At 40.7% G+C, this 23955-nt stretch overlaps 1 protein-coding gene across 1 annotated transcript; it reads right to left on the bottom strand.

The window, feature by feature from the left end:
- Positions 1-4388: 4388 nt before the first annotated feature.
- Positions 4389-23559, bottom strand: nipsnap2 (nipsnap homolog 2). The gene is given in 10 exon segments (NM_001160597.2): positions 4389-4865; positions 4992-5075; positions 7219-7313; positions 7899-7930; positions 8005-8145; positions 8370-8440; positions 8735-8829; positions 8987-9032; positions 9210-9349; positions 23413-23559. Coding segments are annotated over 10 exon segments (861 nt in total). The 5' UTR covers positions 23505-23559; the 3' UTR covers positions 4389-4800.
- Positions 23560-23955: the final 396 nt, after the last annotated feature.

The raw sequence follows: 23955 nt of genomic DNA, 5'->3' as shown, positions 1-23955 counted from the left end.
TTGGTCACCTACAAACAAGCAAGATTTCTGGCTCTCACAGACCTGTAACTTCTTCTTTAAGAGGCTCCTCTGTCCTCCACTCGTTACCTGTATTAAGGGCACCTGTTTGAACTTATCAGTATAAAAGACACCTGTCCACAACCTCAAACAGTCACACTCCAGACCACACGTAGAAGATTAAACCTGGAGAACAGATCATGACGACTTGAACGTTATACAGTTCCATGATTGACATCCATGATTTTGAATTATTAAAAGTATAATAACTAAACATATTCTTGGATTCCTCTATTTTTTTGGATCGTATGTGTGTAAAGGACGTCACACTTAACGAGTTTGACTTCATCCCAATTCAGCCAATACCTAGCACGAACTCTGGACCTCTGCCTTGCTAGCACACGTGACCGCCCACCTGAAGAGTCTTACCAGTCTGCACCATGCGAACAAGCTAGCTATTTGCTGGTGCAAGTTGGGACACTTCAGGCTGAGGAGTAAGTTTCACACATCCCCATGTACTACACACTTTGGAATTATCCCCAGTTATCTCAGAGACATGGCTGAATCATTTGATTATGGATAAAAACAAATACAGACAAGAACATTTTCAGAGATGATAGAATAAAAAAAGGGGGAGGGGGGAGGGGTGTCTATTTATGTAAGATCTTCTCTTATGGCATCATGTTCTCTTAGCATCTCTGTCCCTAACAAGTTGTTGGTTATAAAAGTGCCCATAAGCCAAAATATGCATATCTTTATTGCTGCGGTCCATCGCCTCGGCGGAGGCTGTTGATATTATTTATGATTAGTTAAAACCCTTTCTGGTAGCTGACCTGGTTCTGTTAGATCTACATTTTGATTTGCTTACACATGCCACAGATCAGTTTAAGAATCCCTGTCTTGAGTTCAATTTGACAGCTGATAATGAAACCCACTCGGATTAATGTAAAAATAACTATTTGGCCAGTAGTGTTTTGCAAATTATATCAGCGACCACTGACCTACAACTTGCATAAGAGATACACAATTGAAGAACTCTGACCATTGTATAATAATTGTGAAAAAATCTCACCCAAGGCGTTCCTTCATTAGTTTTTTTCTACTGGCTTGCATTCCAGACCCTGTTTTGGCACATTTCTTCTCATCCATTTTTACCTCTGGCTGATAAACATGCCCCTTTCAAGTGACTCAGAGTCAAAAACTGAAATAACCCATGGTACTCTCCTGTACTCTCAGACCTCTAGATAAGAAATCAAGCCTGGGCCAAGGCTAGACAAACTCGCATGTTAACTGATTGGCAGCTATTTAGGCAATTGAGAAGTGCGTGCACTGCCTCGGTTAAACAGTCTTAATCAAACTACTCCCTAGCACTATGACAGGCTCTGTTAGTGATCCCACTAAATTCTGGAAAATTCACTGAATTCACTGAAGCGGGGTAATTCATCTACTTCCCTGCCTAAGCAAGTAGTTTTAGACTCCTGTATTATTACTGGACAAGTTCAGATGTGATGCTTTTAATTAATCATCATTTTATCTCCGCTGCATTCTATATGAAAGAAATGGGGGTCATACTGGTCTTGGCCAGTCAGTCAACTGTTCTTCCCAATTAAAGCCTCCAGTTGCCTCGATGGATGATCAGTCCACATGGGAAATAGTAGTCGGGGTTTGTCTTATCGGCAATTCACAGAAACAGAAGTTATTGCTGCCTTTTTGGCTATTGACACCAAGAAGTCATTAGGGGCTGACAATTTGACCCAAACAGTTACGTTATTTTCTCTCTGTAAATGGTATTCTTAATGTTAATCAATCCAGATTCAGACCGAATCATAGCGCCACTATGGCTACCATGCTTGTTGTAAATAATATTGCAAATGCCTTAGATAGAAATAATTGTGCTGGCATGTTTGTAGACTTGTCAAAAGCTTTTGATACTGTACTGTACACTGTCATTCTGTTGAATAAGCTGTCCTTGATAGGGTTGGGTACAGATTATTGCCGACGGTTTCATAATTATTTCAATGACAGAACTCAGGCCATCAAGGTAGATGGTGTCAAATATGAGTTAAATAAAGGGGTGCCCCAAGGTTTGATACACCACCAATGTTTACAATCTAAATAAATAATGTTGATAATGCTGTAAAAAAAAAAGATAAATGAAGTTGTATGTAGATTGTGTTATTTTCCATTGCTTCGTTGGTTGGCCTTTTCACATTTGAAGTCAGTTTAAGCACCGCAGAGGTCATCATTGGACCATACCTCAGGACTACCTGGCCTGATCAGACTCCTTGCAGTCCCCAGTCCACCTGGCCGTGCTGCTGCTCCAGTTTCAACTGTTCTGCCTGCGGCTATGGAACCGTGAGCTGTTCACCGGACGTGCTACGTGTCCCAGATCTGCTGTTTTCAACTCTCTAGAGACAGCAGGAGTGGTACTCTGAATGATCGGCTATAAAAAGCCAACTGACATTTACTCCTGAGGTGCTGACCTGTTGCACCCTCGACAACTACTGTGATTATTATTATTTGACCCTGCTGGTCATTTATGAACATCTTGGCCATGTTCTGTTATAACCTCCACCCGGCACAGCCAGAAGAGGACTGGCCACCCCTCATAGCCTGGTTCCTCTCTAGGTTTCTTCCTAGGTTCTGGCCTTTCTAGGGCGCTTTACCTAGCCACCATGCTTCTACACCTGCATTGCTTGCTGTTTGGGGTTTTAGGCTGGGTTTCTGTACAGCACTTTGTGACATCAGCTGATGTAAGAAGGGCTTTATAAATACATTTGATTGATTGATCTAAAGTTAATGATATACGCAAACAAAATGCATGCTTTCTTCTAGGTCCCATAACCCAGATTTAAATGCATTTGTAATGCCTAGTTTGAACAGTATACAAATTGAGCAAGTTACTGGAGGGGGGGGGGGGGGGGGGGGGGCAGGCTTGTCGCCCTGACCATGCAGTTTGGGAGAGAGGGTCACAATAGAACTCTCCCGCCAAATTCTACTACATCCCACAATTTGAGAATTACACATTCTCCAAAATAGGACTATTGTTCAAACGGTCAGTGGAGAAGCCAGCTACGACCCGGTCCGTTTGTTTCATGTTTGTGACCTCATGAAAGACAATACAGCCACATTACCCTAACTCTGTTTATACAGGTTCCCAGTTGTGAGGCTTGCATCTAATTTTTGTATAAAAATGAATGAGTAAAGATGAAACTATTTGCAAAATGATGCAATGTGATGTTAACCTTTAAAATGAGAGAATTGTAAAGTTGAACTAAGTCAGTAGCCACACCCAAGTGAGTAGACATTGGTTGGAAATTATGAACCAACCCCTTTTCCACTTAAATAAAAACCTCCGTGACAAAAAGTCACCTCAGTTCCAAATACCGTGAGGACTTGTCCTCACTTTTAAAAAGGGCCAAGTCTAATTTCAACTCTACAGGCCAGAAAATGTGAGAGCTTGCACCATGCGTGAAATGGTATGAATTCTGAACTATTGATCACTCAAGAAGAAGTTTACAGACTGCAGCTGGAAAGGTAGCAAATCTAGTAAGAACATTGACCGACACAGAAAACCACATCATCTCACTCGACGACGACCCAGAAGATTCTACAAAAGCGACCTCAACTGGGCAAACCAGAGCATCACACCACCAGCTCAATGTTATGTATTGTTTAATTAGTTAGTGAATCAATAATTGAGCCAGTTTGTGTATTTAAAAAATTGAGAACAATGTGTTCGTGCAGATAACCAAGAATTTTACGACGTTCAGATGAGACTGATAGAAGGTAAAGAATAATTAATGATCGACTGCTATTGATATAAAAGATCTTCAGATCTTTAAGAGTGGATCCAGGAGATAGCATCTCTATATAAACTAATGCTTCCGTGGTGCCCCAGGTTATTGACGAGTTAACTGTTGCATGGTTTAATTCAATCACGTAATCAAACGTTAGGTAATCAATTTGATAAAATAGCTTGTCATCACATTAAAGAAGTCAGAGACACGACACTTCCTACAAATATCTTGGCATCTGTCTTGATGACAAGCTGTCATTTACAAAAACATGTCACCGAGCTGGTTTTTGAAGTAAAATATATATTTTTTAAGAAACAAAGCATGTCTGACTTCCATTAATAGTAAGGATATTGTCCATGCCACTTGTCTATTTTAGATTATGGGGACATTATAGATGCGGTTTTCCTGCTTCTGCTTATCAACCAGCTAATTATTCAAATCAGGTGCGCTAGATTATGGTTGGCGCGAAATCCTACAGGACTGCTCTGGTTTAAGGTCTGTTTTGTTAAGTTATTTACCAAGACCCACAGCTGTATTCCTCTCCCATTTTAAATGAAGATATGCGTAGCAAAGAGCTTGCGAGACAGACTTATCTTTCATCAGAAGTTTAATTCAATATGTACACGATTCTTAATAAAGCACTGGATTTCACATGTAATACATTGAGAAACCGTTCCTATCCTGTCCCTCTGTCTAGCAGTATGGGAGAGTCACAGTCCAACTAGTCATTTACAATTAATGATGATAACATCTCCAAGTCTGGTTAGAGCCCTACTATCTACATTCTGTACGCAGGTCATTTTGACCGAAATAAGACATTTGATGCCGACACAGGAAAGACAACAAAAAGATATAAGTGAAAGCAGAAGTGTCAAGCATGTTGATGTCATTGCTGAAACTCCTGGAAGTACAGTGAGAGCACATTGTTGGTCAGTTACGTTGTCTACATATCAGTGTGGTGGTGGGCTTGGTAGTCGGGATCTCCCCTGGGTGCTGGCAGGGGTTACTTCAGAGGCGAGGTCTTCATGGGGATCATTATTCTGGACTCCATGTGCTGGATCAGCGGAACTGACAGAGGAGAGGAATGAAGAGGGTCACTTAAACATATTAATACACTTTCAGCGCTTCATATATAATGTCGCTCGAAGGATGGACAGAGAGCGAGTGAGATACACAGAAAAAGAGCCAACTGACCTGTGTAATAGACAACCTCATCCCAGCCTTCATGTTGCCAAGCTGCATTCCTGGTGTCTTCTCTCGACTGGAGGTCTTTGTAGGCTAGAAACAGACAATACACAGAAAGCATTCATATCAAAGTCACTGAAAAATATCCATGCTGTATAGTTGATTCATTATTTTGTTGAGTAGGTACAGTGTATGTACAACTCAACAAAATACAGCAAATTCAAAACGAGATACCAGAGTGAAACTATAATAATTGAGTTGGTACAAAATGTGTCCCAGGTATATTTCCATGTCACCCAGTGTTAGTTAATTCTGGTCCTGGGGACCCAAAGGGGTGGAATTTATAGTTTTTGCCCTAGTACTACACACCTGATTCCACTTAAAGTATTGATGATGAACTGATTATTTGAATAAGGTATGGCAAAAAAAAGCTAAGGCAGGATTAAGAAACACTGCCCAAAATCAGGGTTCGTACTGACAGTGGCAAGTCAAAGAGTTAAGTTTATTTTATGTGCCTCCCGGGTGGCGCAGTGGTTAAGGGCGCTGTACTGCAGCGCCAGCTGTGCCATCAGAGTCCCTGGGTTCTCGCCCAGGCTCTGTCGTAACCGGCCGCGACCGGGAGGTCCGTGGGGCGATGCACAATTGGCCTAGCGTCGCCCGGATTAGGGAGGGCTTCGTCGGTAGGGGTGGCCTTGTCTCATCGCGCACCAGCGACTCCTGTGGCGGGCTGGGCGCAGTGTACGCTAACCAAGGTGGCCAGGTGCACGGTGTTTCCTCCGGCGCATTGGTGCGGCTGGCTTCCGGGTTGGATGTGCGCTGTGTTAAAGAAGCAGCGGCTTGGTTGGTTGTGTATCGGAGGACGCATGACTTTCAACCTTCGTCTCTCCCGAGCCCGTACGGGAGTTGTAGCGATGAGACAAGATAGGTGCTACTACAACAATTGGATACTACGAAATTGGGGAGAAAAAGGGGTAAATTTCAAAAAAAAAAAAGTTTCTTTTATGTGAGGAAAACGGCACGTGAACAGCCCAGAACTGCTATCGCGGGCGCTAAGTGAATGAGGCGATTGGCAAAAAAAGCTCTGGAGTTTGTTGCAGAGAAAAAGTCAATGTAGAAAAAAGTCAACTAACGCCAGATGCAGCGTTGCATCTTTCCTCCTTCATGTGGCTCTTCTGGGCCGATTCACCCATGCTTGCAATGTCAAAGTCTGACGCAAGTCTGACAACAAAAAGTGGGTAAACTATACTGAACAAAAATATAAAGCGCAACCTGTAAAGTGTTGGACCCATGTTTAATTAGCTGAAATAAAAGATCTCAGAAATGTTCCATACGCACAAAAGGCAGGGTTGAATCTACAGTTTCCTGGCATTTTAGCTATCGATGTGGCATTTGGCAGTCAATTCTGTACCTGTCTGATTGGCAGTGTGGGTGGAATGAGCCCACTGGGGGGGGGTCTGCCTGGAAATTAATTAGCCAGACCAATACATTTTTCTAAAATGTTCCTCTCCTTTTAATTCAAGTAATTTTGAAGTACCAACTTGAGAATGTCTTATTTTCAAGGTATTCCAGTACTTGAATTTCAGAGTGACAAATTCAAGTACTTCAAGCAACTCACTAAATAAACTGTAGAGAGAGGTGACTGAGAGGGGTCATCTCAAGGCCATCAGACTGTTAGATAGCCATCTCTAGCACAGAGGGGCTATATAGAGACTTCTTTATACACATCTTTATACACAGTCTTGAAATAATTGGCCACTTTAATAAATGGAACACTAGTCACTTTAATAATGTTAACATAACTTGCATTACTGTATGTATTTACTGCATTCTATACTTTTCTACTGTATCTTAGTCTATGCTGCTCTGACATTGCTTGTACAAATATTTATATATTTCATTCCTTTACGTTTATGTGTGTATTGGGTATATGTTGTGTAATTGTTAGATATTACTGCACTGTCGGAACTAGAAGCACAAGCATTTCGCTACACCCGCAATAACATCTGTTAAACAGGTTTATGTGACCAATAACATTTGATTTCAGAAGTTAGCCCTATTTGGTAAAAGACCAAAGTCCATGTTATGGCAAGAACAGCTCAAATAAGCAAAGCGAAACGACAGTCCATCATTACTTGTAACACATGGTCAGTCAATATGGAAAATTTCAAGAACTTTGAAAGTTTATTTTATGTGACCAATAAAATTTGATTTGATCCTTGTGGTTGTCCCGTCTTACCCCAGAGGTGATGTACCATGTAGAGGCTGCCGATCTGCGAGAAGAACCCTCCCACAGCCTCACTGTTCTGCTGCCGGAACTCTATGGCCCGAGCCCTGCCGTACACACGGACACACGCTGATGTCACATGACACACAGCAGCCAATCAAGCAGCCTTATGACTGCAGTTGTTCATCCTGTGCTTTATTAAATAACTACAACAGAGCACAGAGGGAATACGGATGCCTTCTGCTGAACACACTATCTTGCTTCAGACAGATTTTTTAAAAACTATAAATAAAAAGATTTCACCATTGAGTTATCGATTTCATGTATTAATCAATGCAATGTTCCAATCATCCTATTTCCTGCATCGCTGTTCAGTCCCACATGTATAAGGATTTGACATTGTTGTTCTGTCATTTCAATTCTGTCAAACAGTGGTTTGAATTGACAAATTACAGCAGCCATATTCTACTTATAGTCGCAATATCAAATAATTGTATTTCACATAACAATCCCTCGTCCACTTTTAGTCATGCTCAAGACGTCGTGAAACGGAAGTGCAGATCAGAGGAACCGTACAGGTGTATCAACTACATGATAGAAGGAACCAAGTGACGTCGGTGTCTAAGAAGTGTCAAATTAAAAAGGAGGATATTTATGCTAATCCTACAGAAAAATAAGAGAAACTGCCTTACCAGTAGTTTCCCCACTCAATCATAGTTCCAGGCTGAAAGGAGAGAGGAGGAGGATTAGACGGCGTGAGAGAGATAAAGAGAGACAGAGAGAGAAAGTCAGTCTAACCCTGAGTTGGTATGAGCGGAGCTCATAGATGTTTGGTCCTGGGCGGGGGGTGGGCTCGTTCCAGAAGCTGAACTCCAGGAGCAGCTGGTTACGACGAGACAGCAACATCTTCCCCCGCTCATTCCTGTACTCCATGAACTCCTACAAAACCACAAGTAATGGTTCAAGAACTGGAAAGGAAATGCACTCCCAAATTTGGTAGGAGGCATATGCAGGTTTGTTGTAATGCATACCTAACATGATTCAAAAGATGAAATTCAAAGTAATAAGTAGACTACAGTATTGTAAGTACTGTGCAGGAATTTCTTACTTTTCATTATAGAAACCCTATATAGCGACATTTGTGAGCCAACTTTTCTACCAACCTTATTCTGCCGGAGTTTGTTCATGACCTCTGTCAGGGCTGGGTAGCCTCCCCGATATCGCCACAGGTGAACTGCAACACAGAGAGAGGAGGGAAAGGGGATACCTAGTCAGTTGTACAACTGAATGGCTTCAGCTGAAATGTGTCTTCTGCATTTAACCCAACCCCTCTGAATCAGAGAGGTGCGGGGGGCTGCCATAATCGACATCCACGTCTTAGGTGCCCGGGGAACAGTGGGTTAACTGCCTTGCTCAGGGACAGAACGACAGGGATTCGATCCAGCAACCTGGCCCAACGCTCTAACCACTAGGCTACCAGGTGAGAGTGTGTGCATGTGGGAGCATGTGTATATGAGTGTGTCCTTACCTGCCTGGTCCTGCTCTCCATACCATGTGTTCCAGGTGCCAATCAGCTCACAGGGGTAGTGAGAGTCAGCGTTGATGGAGGGCAGGACCTCCTCACTGAGGACACGCATAACAAAACAAAAATTAAATAATCATTCAGAATCTTGGTGACGCTGTACTAATCTTTTTACAGACATCCTCGAAAGCATTTAGACTCTCCATTGTCTAACAATGCTGCTGTTCGAGAGTTTGATCGGAGGTAGGTGTACCTTACCTTGCCTTGTTGTAAGCGTCAAGGCACTCAGGCTTGACATTGTGAACTGTAAAAGAGAAAGAGGTAATCCAGCATGTAACAGAGTGTGGGCTTGGCCTGGGGAAAAAAAGTCGGACACCTTTAAATCTATGTTAAAAAAACACAATGAGACTATTGTAATGTAGACTCACAGGCGTCACAACTAAACCCTTTAGAGTGTGTGTGTGTGTGAGAGATAACCTACACTGTATTTTGTAGAGGTTGGTGTCTTCCTTCTTAGCCAGTAGTTGAGAGTGGGCATCCTTTCTGGGGTCGACCTTCCTGACAAACAGAGACTTGAACCAGCTGTCCTCACGGTTCTTATTGGTGGACGCTGATAGACTCCTTGACAAGACGTGAGACAGCATTAGGACACAATAATTTCTTTTTATTTAACCTTTACTTATCCAGGATAGTCTCATTGAGATATTATTTTTTTAAGAAACACCCCACCAAGATAGCAGCAGTTTTTCCAATATACACACACACACAATGTTTAATCATAAGTAGAGTCAACGAAGACCAGCCAAAAGCACTAGAGATCACAGTAATGTGTCACAGTTTTGGTTCGTAATAAAGAATTTGGCTGGTAATAAAACTTATTCTCAATTTGAGTTTCTTTACCAGGTTCTCAACATGATTAGTGAAGCTCAGCTTCTCATTCCCAAACATTTGTAAGTTTTGACTTGCTCTATGGAATTTCCTTCCAAGGTATGTGTATTATGGTTCCCCATTAGTTGCTGCCTTGGAAGCAGCTACTCTTCCTCGGTTCCAGCTAAATTAAGGTAGTTATACACTTTTTTAAACATTACAATACATTCACAACAAATAGGGGCCCTCAGGCCTACAACATAAAACCCATGTGTAAATGTGTGTATAGTGCGTATGTTATTGTGTGTTTGTATGCATGTGTATATGCTTGTGTTGTTCCATAAGGCGTATCTTTATATTGTTTTTTAATCTAATTTTACTACTGGCATGAGTTACTTGATGTGGAATAGAGTTCCATGTAGTCATGGCTATGTAGTACTGTGCGCCTGCCATAGTCTGTTCTGGACTTGGGGAGTGAAGAGACATCTGGTGGCATGTCTTGTGGGGTATGCATGGGTGTCTGAGCTGTGTGCCAGTAGTTGAAACAGACAGCTCGGTGCATTCAACATGGCAATACCTGTCACAAATACAAGTAGTGATGAAGTCAATGTCTCCTCCACTTTGAGCCAGGAGAGATTGACATGCATATCATTAACATTAGCTGTGTACATCCAAGGGCCAGCTGTGCTGCCCTGTTATGAGCCAATTGCAATTTTTGCAATTGCAAAGTTCTTTTTTGTGGCACCTGACCACACGACTGAAAGTTGTCCAGGTGCGACAAAACTAGGGCCTGCAGGACCTGCCTTGTTGATAGTGCTGTTAAGGCAGAGCAGCACTTTATTATGGACAGACTTCTCTGGCTACTGTTGTATCAATGTTTTGACCTCCTCAACTGCCTCAATTACCACATTATTCATTACAAGATTTAGTTGAGGTTTAGTAAATGATGTTGCAAATACAATGTTTTTAGTTTTTGAAATATTTAGGACTAACTTATTCCTTGCCACACATTGAAACTAACTGCAGCTCTTAAGTGTTGCAGTCATTTCAGTTGCTGTGGTAGCTGACGTGTATAGTTTACTTTACTCAAAGCCAGTGTCATGTCATTAGTAAAGATTGAAAAAGGGGGCCTAGACAGCTGCCCTGGGGAATTCCTGATTCTCCCTGGATTTTGTTGGAGGCTTACATCAAAGAACACCCTCTGTTCTGTTACAGAGGTAACTCTTTATCCACAATATAGCCATAACACACGTTTTTTCAGAAACAGACTACGATCGATAAGGTCAAAAGCCGCACTGATGTCTAACAGCCCCCCCAATCTTTTTATCATCAATTTCTCCCAGCCAATCATCAGTCATTTGTGTAAGTGCTGTGCTTGTTGAAATGTCCTTCCCTATAAGTGTGCTGAAAGCATTGTCAATTTGATTACTGTAAAATAGCATTGTATCTGGTCAAACAATTTATTTCAAAAGTTTCCAAATGGTTGGTAACAGGCTGATTGGTGGGCTATTTGAGCCAGTAGCAATGACATGGCTATCAGAATGTTTAGCATTGGACCATGCATTTTGTTTGAGGAATTCAGAGCGAGCTTTAAAATCATAAAGAGTCTGTTGAATGGATGTTAAATGTTGCATGGATGTTTGACTTTTTCAAAAGTCAAACTGCTGCCACTTAAGAGAAGTGTCATCCGCATAAAAATGTACATCAGCGGACTCCGTCTCCCAATGTTGTTAATATAGATAAAAAGCTCCTGTTGATCCTGAGGCACACCTGAGTGCAGCTCTATGGTGTCAGACTTAAAACCATCTGCCTTCACACACTGGGTTCTATTTGACATGTAGTTCACAACCACTCCAGAACGTGAACAGTAATCCCAACAAACTTTAGTATGGTCCAGTGTGAAACGCCTTTGACAGATCTATGAACACAGATACACAATGCCACTTCTTATCCAGGGCATTGTAAATATCATCCAAAACCTTCAAAGTTGCTGTAACAGTGCTTGTGGCTTGACCTGAAACCTGATTGCATGCCACACAACATATTGTTTTCCTGTAGGTAGGCTTTAAGCTGCTTGACTAGGGACTCCAATAAATTTGCCAAAACAGAAATGAGATATAGGCCTATAGTTGTTCACTAGATAGTGGGATCACCTTTCAAAAGTAGGACATTTGCTGCCTTCCACAACTTGGAGATTTCATTACATTCTAGGGTGAGGTTGAAGGTGCATGTTAAGAAGGTAGTGCAATGGTATCTGCAGCTAAAAATAGTAGTAGGCAGAGGTCTAGATCACATGTCAAACTTATTCCATGGAGGGCCGTGTGTCTGCAGGTTTTCGATCCACCCTTGTACTTGATTGATGAATTAAGGTAAATAATTAGAAGGGAACCGGCATCACAAAAAAAAAAAAAGATTAAAAAGACTACAGTTTTAAAAGACTGAGTTTACCAGCAGTTGTTTTGGAAGCTGTGCATCTTTTTTGCAGTTCAAACCTTTCACTACTTGCCAAAATTTGTAAGGATTACTCAAATTATCAGCAGCAGATTTGAGGTAGTGGTCTGCTTTCGAGTCATAGACACACCTTGATTTCAAAGGTGTTTAAAAGCCATCCAATTATCAGCTGAATCAGACCCTCTTGCTTTAGCCAACAGAGCATTTAGTTTCCTTATGATTTCAGCTACTTCATCTGAGAACCAAGGGTTGTGGGGGAAAACAGTTTGTTGATGAGAGGTCAAAGGAGAATGGCAAGAATCGTGCAAGCTAACAAGCGGGCAACAACCAGACAATAACAGCGCAATACAACAATGGTATGCAGAACAGCATCTTGGAATGCACAACTCGTCTGTCCTTGTCAAGGATGGGATATTGCAGAAGACGACCACACCGGGTTCCACGGATATCAGCTAAAAACAAGAAGCGGCTCCAGTGGGCACGCAATCACCAACTCTAGAAAATTGAGAAAAAAACTAAAAAAACTTGCCTGGTCCGACAAATCACGGTTCCTGTTGCATCATGCTTTTGGCAGAGTCAAGGATTTGGCATAAGCAGCATGAGTTTATGCGGGAGCTAGATTTTTTTTAGGTAGATTTCAGCAAGCATAAATACATCTGGGTCGGCTGTTTAAAAAAAAAAAAAAAAAAATCTACTTTTGGAAGAAGACTTTACATTTATTTGCAGAAACTTCCGACCCTTCTGACTTTGGGGGGGTAGAAACGTCAGGACCTGGGTTAGATTGCATATTTCCTGACAGTAAAAGCAGCAAAATAATGGAAAATCTAGAAAGGATTTTACTGCATTTGGATTCACGGACAGCACTAGGACTATAGTCCAAAAGGAACCAGTCTTTAACAACATATTTCAAAAGGTGCGTACAGTCCAGAGACATGGTTAAGTATCAAAACAGTCCAGACATGTAAGTGCAATAGTTCTCCAGTACAATAGAGGGAAAGCATATGGTCTCTCCCAGGACAAAAATGCATCATCCTCATTTAAAAGTCAAAGATAGGCTACAAATGAATATGTTGCTATTGTCTATCAATGTGAGAAAAAAAGAAACTACGTTTAAGACTCCAGTCTAAAATATTAGGTCTATGGAGGTTGCACTAATAACAGATGGGCCCAAGCTACAATAAATAATCTACAATAAAATAACAATAAAGCCAATTAATACAAATTCCTGTGTAAAAGTCCAGATGTCCACAGGCTAAAGGTAAAATTAGGATCAGAGACCACGGTGTGTGCGTGAAATGTGTGCTGGAGGTGAGCGAAACTCAGGGGAGTAGGAGGTAAGTGGCCGGGATACCTGTACCAGACAGGTGGGATGCAGGCCTGGGTAAGAGGGGAGGCTTTCAACCAGACAGTTTGAGGAGCTTTCAGCATTGGCTCCGGAACGATTGAGGTTTGCTTTCTCCGATATGCAAAAATATCCTCTATGGCCAGGTAACTTATTGACTATATAAAACAATTACTGGAGTATTTAAAATGATTATGACAAAAAGCAACAAAACTAAAAAAGACACACGAAAAGCCAAGGAGTTTGTTGACATTACATTAAAGAGCTATCTGCATCCGTGTTGCACTGTTAAGCTGCTACCTGATTAGTAATAGAAAACCACAATCAGAAAATAATTAATAGTTCTCTAACATATGTTAAGACTGTCACGAGAAGCTTAGTGACTGAAATCTCCCTCCCTCCCTCCCCTAATCACCCCTAGTCAGCTAACATTATCTAAATCCCCACCTCCCCTACAAAAGACAACCAGCTAAGTCATCTGAACATGGGTCGTGCTGTGTGTGTATCATATATAGCCTTTACGGTTCAAATCTAACCCTGCTGGTCATCTATTAACTTATTTCTGTATCCTCTATCCTGTCTGATTATCCATCAGTCTGACAAACAGGGGCCAGAATGTTGCACACCATGAACTGTGAAACAATCTGGCCCCTGAGGGATTAATCAAATATTTTATTTCACCTTTATTTAACCAGGTAGGCCAGTTGAGAACAAGTTCTCATTTACAACTGAGACCTGGCCAAGATAAAGCAAAGCAGTGCGACAAAAACAACGGAGTTCCACATGGAATAAACAAGTGTACAGTCAATAATACAATAAAAATATATATATACAGTGTGTGCAAATGGAGTAAGGAGGTAAGGCAATAAATAGGCCATAGTAGAGAAGTAATTACAATTTAGCAAATTAACACTGGAGTGATAGAAGTGCAGATGATTTGCAAGTAGAAATACTGGTGTGCAAAAGAGCAAAAAAGTAAATAAAAACAATATGGGGATGAGGTATATAGCCCATCCAATCTATTTACAGATGAGCTGTGTACAGCTGCAGCGATCAGTAAGCAGCTCAGATTGCTGGTGTTTAAAGTTAACGAGGGAAAAATAAGTATCAAACTTCAGCAATTTTTGCAATTAGTTCCAGTCATTGGCAGCAGAGAACTGGAAGGAAAGGCGGTGTTGGCTTTGGGGATGACCAGTGAGATATACCTGCTGGAGCGCGTGCTACGGGTGGGTGTTGTTATGGTGACCAGTGAGCTGAGATAAGGTGCGGCTTTACCTACCAAAGACTTATAGATGACCTGGAGCCAGTGGGTCTGGCGACGAATATATACCCTTTGTTGGCAATGACAGAGGTCAAACGTTTTCTGTAAGTCTTCACAAGGTTTTCACACACTGTTGCTGGTATTTTGGCCCATTCCTCCATGCAGATCTCCTCTAGAGCAGTGATGTTTTGGGGCTGTTGCTGGGCAACACGGACTTTCAACTCCCTCCAAAGATTTTCGATTGGGTTGAGATCTGGAGACTGGCTAGGCCACTCCAGGACCTTGAAATGCTTCTTACGAAGCCACTCCTTCGTTGCCCGGGCGGTGTGTTTGGGATCATTGTCATGCTGAAAGACCCAGCCACGTTTCATCTTCAATGCCCTTGCTGATGGAAGGAGGTTTTCACTCAAAATCTCACGATACATGGCCCCATTCATTATAAACAGCCCCAAAGCATGATGTTTCCACCCCCATGCTTCACAGTAGGTATGGTGTTCTTTGGATGCAACTCAGCATTCTTTGTCCTCCAAACACGACGAGTTGAGTTTTTACCAAAAAGTTCAATGTTGGTTTCATCTGACATTCTCCCAATCTTCTTCTGGATCATCCAAATGCTCTCTAGCAAACTTCAGACGGGCCTGGACATGTACTGGCTTAAGCAGGGGGACACATCTGGCACTGCAGGATTTGAGTCCCTGGTGGCGTAGTGTGTTACTGATGGTAGGCTTTGTTACTTTGGTCCCAGCTCTCTGCGGGTCATTCACTAGGTCCGCCCGTGTGGTTCTGGGATTTTTGCTCACCGTTCTTGTGATCATTTTGACCCCACGGGGTGAGATCTTGCGTGGAGCCCCAGATCGAGGGAGATTATCAGTGGGCTTGTATGTCTTCCATTTCCTAATAATTGCTCCCACAGTTGATTTCTTCAAACCAAGCTGCTTACCTATTGCAGATTCAGTCTTCCCAGCCTGGTGCAGGTCTACAATTTTGTTTCTGGTGTCCTTTGACAGCTCTTTGGTCTTGGCCATAGTGGAGTTTGGAGTGTGACTGTTTGAGGTTGTGGACAGGTGTCTTTTATACTGATAACAAGTTCAAACAGGTGCCATTAATACAGGTAACGAGTGGAGGACAGAGGAGCCTCTTAAAGAAGAAGTTACAGGTCTGTGAGAGCCAGAAATCTTGCTTGTTTGTAGGTGACCAAATACTTATTTTCCACCATAATTTGCAAATAAATTCATTAAAAATCCTACAATGTGATTTTCTGGATTTTTTTTTCTCATTTTGTCTGTCATCGTTGAAGTGTACCTATGATGAAAATTACAGGCCTCTCATCTTTTTAAGTGGGAGAACTTGCACAATTGGTGGCTGACTAAATACAATTATGGTGAGGAGTGTTAAGTTCATGTTTTATGTATCCCTATATTTCTGTTATTATGGGGCTATCACTCAGTCAAGTGTGCACATGCGCAGGAAGTCTAGTCGTTGATGGGCCTGGCCTTGAGTGTAATGGCTACCTTTGTGGGTGTTCATACGGTATAGTACACTTTGTTAAACTGGAACCTTGTCGTTGTTTCATTTGGAGTTAACAGAGAGGACGCCCAGTGGCCCGGCAGTGGGAGTGTATGTAATGAGATGGAACTGGGCCCACATTCTGCTGATTTTCTCACAGAAGAAAAGCCTGATCTCAATACAGTTATGTAACGTACAGAGTGCACTAAGTTTTGTAGACAAGACCATTAGCCAAAGAAAAAAGGAAAAAAATGGGGATTGTTTACAAGGAGTGCAAGGACGAATTGAGTTATTACACACGGGTACTTTCCCTAATGGAAATATATGCTAGAACGTGCCAATAGGATCCTGCTAGCTCGTGCTTGGCTCTGCCAACCTCCGTGCTTGTCCTGCCCACTACGCTTCCATTGAAAACGACACAGATTAACTCTTTGGTTAACTTCTTTGGGATAGGGGGCAGCATTTTCACTTTTGGATGAATAGCGTGCCCAGAGTGAACTGCCTCCTACTCAGTCCCAGACGCTAATATATGCATATTATTATTAGTATTGGATAGAAAACACTGAAGTTCCTAAAACTGTTTGAATGATGTCTGTGAGCATAACATAACTCATATGGCAGGCAAAAACCTGAGAAAAAAATCCAAACAGGAAGTGGGAAATCTGAGGTTTGTAGTTTTTGAACTCAACCAATATCCCACTGTGTATTCAATAGGGGTATGTTGCCCTTCCTAAGGCTTCCACTAGATGTCAACCGTCTTTAGAATGTTGTTTCAGGCTTCTACTGTGATGTGGGACCGGATGGGAGCTCTTTGAGTCAGTGGTCTGCCTACAGCCTCGTTCTCAGTCACACGCTTTCACTTGAAAGGTAGCTGTTGTTCCATTGCTTTTCTACAGACAATAGAATTCTCCGGTTGGAACATTATTGAACTTTTATGATAAAAACATCCTAAAGATTGATTCTATACTTAGTTTGACAAGTTTCTTCGACCTGTAATATAACTTTTTGAACGTTTCATCCGAATGGACCAGATCGCGCATTTGGATATGTTTGCCAAACGCCCTAACAAATGAAGCTATTGGACATAAATGGACATTATCAAACAAAACAAGCATTTATTGTGGAACAGCGATTCCTGGGAGTGCATTCTGATGAAGATCAAAAGGGTAAGTGAATATTTATAATGCTATTTATGAATAATGTTGACTACCCAACATGGCGGATATTTCTCTGACTGGTTTGGGCTAGAGCGCCGTTCTCAGATTATGCTTTTTCCGTAAAGTTTGTTTGAAATCTGACACAGCGGTTGCATTAAGGAGAAGTGTATCTATATTTCCATGTTTAAAATTGTATTTTCATCGACATGAGTATTTCTGTGAATTCATGTGGCTCTCTGTAATATCACTGCATGTTTTGGAACTACTGAACGTAACATGCCAATGTCAAATAAGATTTTTGGATATAAATATGAACTTTACTGAACATACATGTATTGTGTAACATGAAGTCCTATGAGTGTCATCTGATGAAGATCAAAGGTTAGTGATTCATTTTCTCTCTATTTGTGCTTTTTGTGACTCTTTGGCTGGAAAAATGGCTGGGTTTTTCTGTGATTTGGTGGTGACCTAACAATCGTTTGTGGAGCTTTCGCTGTAAAGCATTTTTGAAAATCAGACACTGTGGCTGGATTCATGAGAATTCTCTCTTTAAAATGGTGCCTAATAATTGTATGTCTGAGAAATTTGATTTATGAGATGTTGATTTTGTATTTGGCGCCCTGCAATTTCATTGGCTGTTGGCAAAACAGTATTAATGTATTTATGACCAGTGTTGGAGTATGCGTTAGATTACTCAGATTACTTTGTGGTAACAAGTAATTTAACACGTTTACTTCTTTAAAATCTATCAGTTACTTTTTCAAATAAGCAAATTGTTAATTTGAAATATCGTTTCCTTTTTCTTCAAGAACGTTGTGACGGAAAGCTAGATAGCTAGCAAGACAGCCTTTAAATCGTAGAAGTATTAACATTATTTTGAATTGGTAGAAGAAAAGGAGAAAAACAAATTGCAAGCTGTGCCTCGGGGATAAGTGCATGTGTCAACTGCAAAGAGCTCAACTTCAAATAACAAGAAGCACCTTTAGGCCAACACAGCTCCACAAGACTGATGGAGAAAGACCCACACCAGCCAATTGCTGTGTATGCTTAGGAGAACATGGCTTATGCTCGAAAACAGCAAAGACTCCGGGATGCTGGCCTTCTAGGCAGAGTTGCAAACAAAAAGCCATTTCTCAGACTGGCCAATAAAAATTAAAAAAAGATTAAGATGGGCAAAAAAACAGACACTGGACAGAGGAACTCTGCCTAGAAGGCCTGTATCCCGGCGTTGCCTCTTCACTGTTGATGTTGAGACTGGTGTTTTGCAGGTACTATTTAATGAAGCTGCCAGTTGAGGACTTTTGAGGCGTCTGATTCTCAAACTACACACTAATGTACTTGTCCTCTTGCTCAGTTGCCTCCCACTCTTTCTATTCTGGTCAGAGCCAGTTTGCGCTGTTCTGTGAAGGGAATAGTACACAGCGTTGTACCAGATCTTCAGTTTCTTGGCAATTTCTTGCATGGAATAGCCTTCATTTCTCAGATCAAGAATAGACTGACGAGTTTCAGAAGAAAGTTATTTGTTTCCGGCCATTTTGAGCCTGTAATCGAACCCACAAATGCTGATGCTCCAGATACTCAACTGGTCTGAAGGCGGTCAGTTTCATTGCTTCTTTAAATCAGAACAACAGTTTTCAGCTGTTCAAACATAATTGCAAAAGAGGTTTCTAATGATCAATTAGCCTTTTAAAATGATAAACTTGGATTAGCTAACACAACGTGCAGTTGGAACACAGGAGTGATGGTTGCTGATAATGGGCCTCTGTCCGCCTATGTAGATATTCCACTAAAAGACCCCCTTCACTTCTTCATGTTACAGCCTTATTCTAAAATGTTTGTCAATTATATTTACACGCAAAACCCCATAATGACAAAGCAAAAGCAGGTTTTTAGAAATGTTTGCAAATACAAAACTGAGCATACACATTTACTTAAGTATTCAGACCCTACTTGGTATTTTATTAGGATCCCCATTAGCTGTTGCGCAAGGTCCACACCAAACATGACAGAATACAGAACATTATTAGACAAGAATAGCTCAAGGACATAACTACATCAATTTAAAAATGGCACACAGTGTATATTTTCATATGTAGGCTAACAACTTAGGTCAAATCCGGCGCCGACAGATGGCCGCCTCGCTTCGCGTTCCTAGGAAACTATGCAGTATTTTGTTTTTTTTTACGTGTTATTTCTTACATTGGTACCCCAGATAATCTTAGGTTTTATTACATACAGTCGGGAGGAACTACTGGATATAAGAACAACGTCAACTCACCATCATTACGACCAGGAATACGACTTTCCCGAAGCGGATCCTCTGTTTTGCCCACCACCCAGGACAATGGATCGGATCCCAGCTGGCGAACCAAAACAACGACGCCGTAAAAGGGGCAGACGAAGCGGTCTTCTGGTCAGGCTCCGGAGACAGGCACATAGCGCTCCACTCCCTAGCATACTACTCGCCAACGTCCAGTCTCTTGATAACAAGGTTGATGAAATCCGAGCAAGGGTAGCATTCCAGAGAGATATAAGAGGCCAATGTTCTTTGATTCACGGAAACATGGCTCACTCGAGACATGCCCCACCAATCCCCACCGCCATCTTGGAGGGTGGTCCAAATGATTAGCCAAGCAAGGGAAGATTGCAACGTCGGCTCCTCAGCCCTCGTTTTTAGTTGGCTTTGCAAGGGTACAATTATGTTCACTCCGGGACCTGAAACTCCCCATAATTCAATTCGCGACGATTGTACATCCGCTAAGAAAAGTCCACCAAAACTTACCAAAAGGAGAAGTCAACATACAAGTGTAAGTAAATGGTTATCTTGGTTATCTTTTGGAAAATGTAGAAATAAAACATTTTCCTTCCCTCAGAAGTCCCAGCTAGGCAGGCTAACATTTGATAGCTAGCAAATTAATTAGCTAACTTACAGCAGGTATATATATTAAATATAAGTAGACATGCACTCATAATTGACTGTAGCGCATATAAAGCCTCCACAAGCTACTGGTGGCTGAAAACAATTGCGGGATGAACGAGTGACGACTTTCCGGCCAAAGGTGGTCCATTTAAAAATCCTTCCAGGGGGGCTCAAGATGGCGGCATGAGAGGGTTTAACATTTCTAGCTGAGGAACAATTTTAGGGCTTTCTCACAAAGTTTATAGTTTTAGGCTGCAGTTGCAATTAGATTTTCACAAAAAATGATAACTAACTATACAATGTAGCAATTTTGAATAATTTTGTAATTAATCAAACCATTGATTATCACAAAAATCCCTGAAATCATTATTTATCTTCTTAGCAATATTTGCAACATTGTCTAAGAAAATATCCATATTGGAAGTTGGCTGGGCTGTATACACCAAACCTAATAAGGATAGTCTAGGGGAGGCAGGGTAGCCTAGTGGTTAGAGTGTTGGAATTTGTTCTTAACTGACTTGCCTAGATAAATAAAGTTAAAATAAAAATATATATATATAGACAACTGGAGACCCATTAGCCTGTTGAATAATGATGGGAAATTATTTGCCCTTGTATTTGCTAAGAGGTTGAAACAAGACTTGCATCATATAATTGATGAAGAACAATCTGGTTTTATGCATGGTCGACACATCAGTAATAACATCAGATTGATCTTAGATATGATTGACTATAATGACCTCCTCCTTGATGATAGTTTTCTTATGTTTGTTGATTTTTATAAAGCTTTTGACACTGTAGAACATGAGTTCATGTTCAAAGCAATTTTGGGGGGTTTGGTGACTATTTTCTGAAAGCAGTCCAAACTTTATATAGTGGTTGTACTAGCTCTGTAAAAATAGTTTAAGGGACATCCCAAAGATTTGATATTGGCTGTGGCATTAGGCTGGGCTGCCCAATTAGTCAATTTTTATTTGTTACTCAAATGATGGCTCTTCATATGAAGGGAATTTTTAAGGTGTTTCAGAACTTGGCAATGAATGTAAACTATGTCAACTGGCTGATGATACAATCATATTTTTGAGAGACAGGAATGAGGTTTCTAAAGCAGTTTCCTGTATTGAATACTTTTCCTTAGTTTCATGTTTGAAAATGAATATCAATAAGTCAGTCTTATTTCCACTCAAGGATTGTGTTTTACAGGAAGAATATGGTATCCCAATTAAAGATAAGGTTACTTATCTTGGAATTGTTATATGCAAGGATGGGGAAAAAAATAAGTGAATTAAACTTTAACCCCATTACTGAGAAAATACAGAAGAAATTTAACCTCTGGTTGCTGAGAGATATTTCGTTACAGTTGGGTTTTATTGTCCAAAGCTGAAGGGTTATCCAGATCGGTTCATGTCTCGTTACCACTTCAATTACCCCCTAAAATTAAAGGACTTAGATAAGATCCTTTATAATTTTATTAGGATTAACAAGCCTCACTACCCAAGAACAAGGAGGTCTTGAGGTTTTAGATTTCAATACTCTAAATAATACTTTTAAAATAAATTGGATTCTTAAGTATATTAAGAACCAGAACAGTATTTGAAATGTCTTCCCTGAGTATTTATTGGACTCTGTTGGTGGTTTAGAATTTTTTGCTTCGATGTAATTTTGATGTTGATAAAATCCAGGTAAAGTTGGCCAAATTCCATAAGCAGGCAATTTTAGCTTGGATGTTAGCGTATAAACAATGTTTCCCCTCCCAGATACTTTCTATGGAACAACAAAGATATATGATTTAAAAATGAGTCTCTTTTTTGTAACTGGTTTGAGAATAAAATGTTTTGGAAAGATTCAAGCTGAATATTGACTATAAATGTGATTTCTGTGGAATGGAGGAGAACATTTTGCATTTGTTTTTTGCCTGTATTTATAGTACAATTTTTGGGATTGACAGAGAATTTTGTTACAAAAAATAAATAAAAATAGGACCGGTTGTACTATTTAATAGTTTGATATAATTATTTTTCAGAAATTCTGACATAGATAGAGATCAGTATATTTAATTCAACTGCTAATATTAGGTACATTTCACATTCACAAATGGTCTAATTCAAAACCTAACTTTTTCACTTTATAAATGAATTTAAACAATATGGCACCACTAAAATGAAAAACAAAAGGTAATTAAAACGTGTATTATTAATTAATATGATTTGTTTGTTTAGGTTTAGGAGTTTGCATGTATGCATGTGACTATTACTATTTTGCTTGTTATGTATACTCCTCACATGTCATGAGAGGTCATCAGAAGTGTCCACTTAATTTGAGGGCTGAGGGGATAAGGTGCGTCTTAAGTGTTTGGACCGGAGCCTCAAGTCATCAAACGTGTGAGTGTAAGTCATGTGACTCGAGTCCACACCTCTGGTACTAAGTAGGCAAGTCATTCTAAGGTAGTGTGCGCCCTCTACTTGGCATAAAAAGACCATCACAGGCAAGGCATGAGGGTTTTCTGGTTTTGGAAACGCAAAAGTAATGACGACTAACGTTACTTTCAATGCCAGTAACGTAAACTAATGAGTTGCTTTTAAAATGAACGTTCCCCAACACTGTTTATGACCTTGAAAGAGATGTTAATTGAACTTCCCTTGTATCCTACAAATGTACTATTACGCAGCCAACTAACCTGCAGTGCAATTCCACGGGCAAATGTTCTGTCATGTTTTGTCATGTGTACTGATTTGCAACGATAGGACAAGTATTATATATAAACTGTGCAAAACACATTTAAAATTGTCGATACGTTGCAACAGTTTTGTAGAAATGTCCTACCAAGTCATGCATAACCTTTAAGTGTTAAGCTCCTAGCTTAGCCTTTTAGTTAGCTGGCTTTCCTTCGCATTCCAGCGTCATTCAGGTGTATTCATTAGCCCAATTCTGTTGCAAAACGTTTTGCAACAGAAACTACTTCCTCCAAACGGAAAAGGTTTTGCAACGAAAACGAGAGTTTCTATTGGGTAAATTAAGGTAGGTCCCTCCCTGTTCCGTTCCGTTTGCTTCTTAAAATGTAAACAGTTTCCGTTAAAGTTAGATAGCTAGCACTGGCTTAGTGGGAAGTGTCAAGAGTTGTTAACGATCAAATGCATATTTACTTTCAAACTTACTTTCTCATACAAATATCCAACTAACCTGATTGTAAGTATGACTTGTCCGTTCATCTGGACTCCGTTTCTCGTCTGTTTTAGGCCGTTGCCCACCTTCTGAAGGATTCGGCTCGCCATCTTTCCCTGGCTTGATTGAATACTTGCTATAGCCAGAGAGGAAGAGTTGTTGTTCTTTTTCTTCTTCTTCTTCTTCTTCTTCTTCTTCTTCTTCTTCTTCTTCTTCTTCGGTGGTGTTTATCGGCGGTGGCATCCAACGTTATGGTGCTCCACCGTCACCTACTGTACTGGAGTTTGGTCCAGCGACAGGGAGAAACTAAATCCTACCTGCCAGCCCTGTTGCTCTTAAAAAATACAACACAATATTTGAGACTATATCTAATAACGTTCTACTCAATATACTCTTTAAATTAATGTACTGTATCCTCTTCTCCCTCATACTAGATCTAAGCCTCTCTCTTTCCCTCTGATACTGACCACACTGTAGCAATTCATACTCCATGGTCTCTGTTTCCTAGCAATAGTCACACTTTCCTGTTGGATGCTTTCTAATCACATTTACTTATTTTCA

The sequence above is a fragment of the Oncorhynchus mykiss genome, chromosome 15, assembly GCF_013265735.2.
Source record: "Oncorhynchus mykiss isolate Arlee chromosome 15, USDA_OmykA_1.1, whole genome shotgun sequence".
Lineage (NCBI taxonomy): Eukaryota > Metazoa > Chordata > Actinopteri > Salmoniformes > Salmonidae > Oncorhynchus > Oncorhynchus mykiss.
The sequence above is the reverse complement of the archived record's forward strand: the minus strand, read 5'-3'. Positions and strand labels throughout refer to the sequence as shown.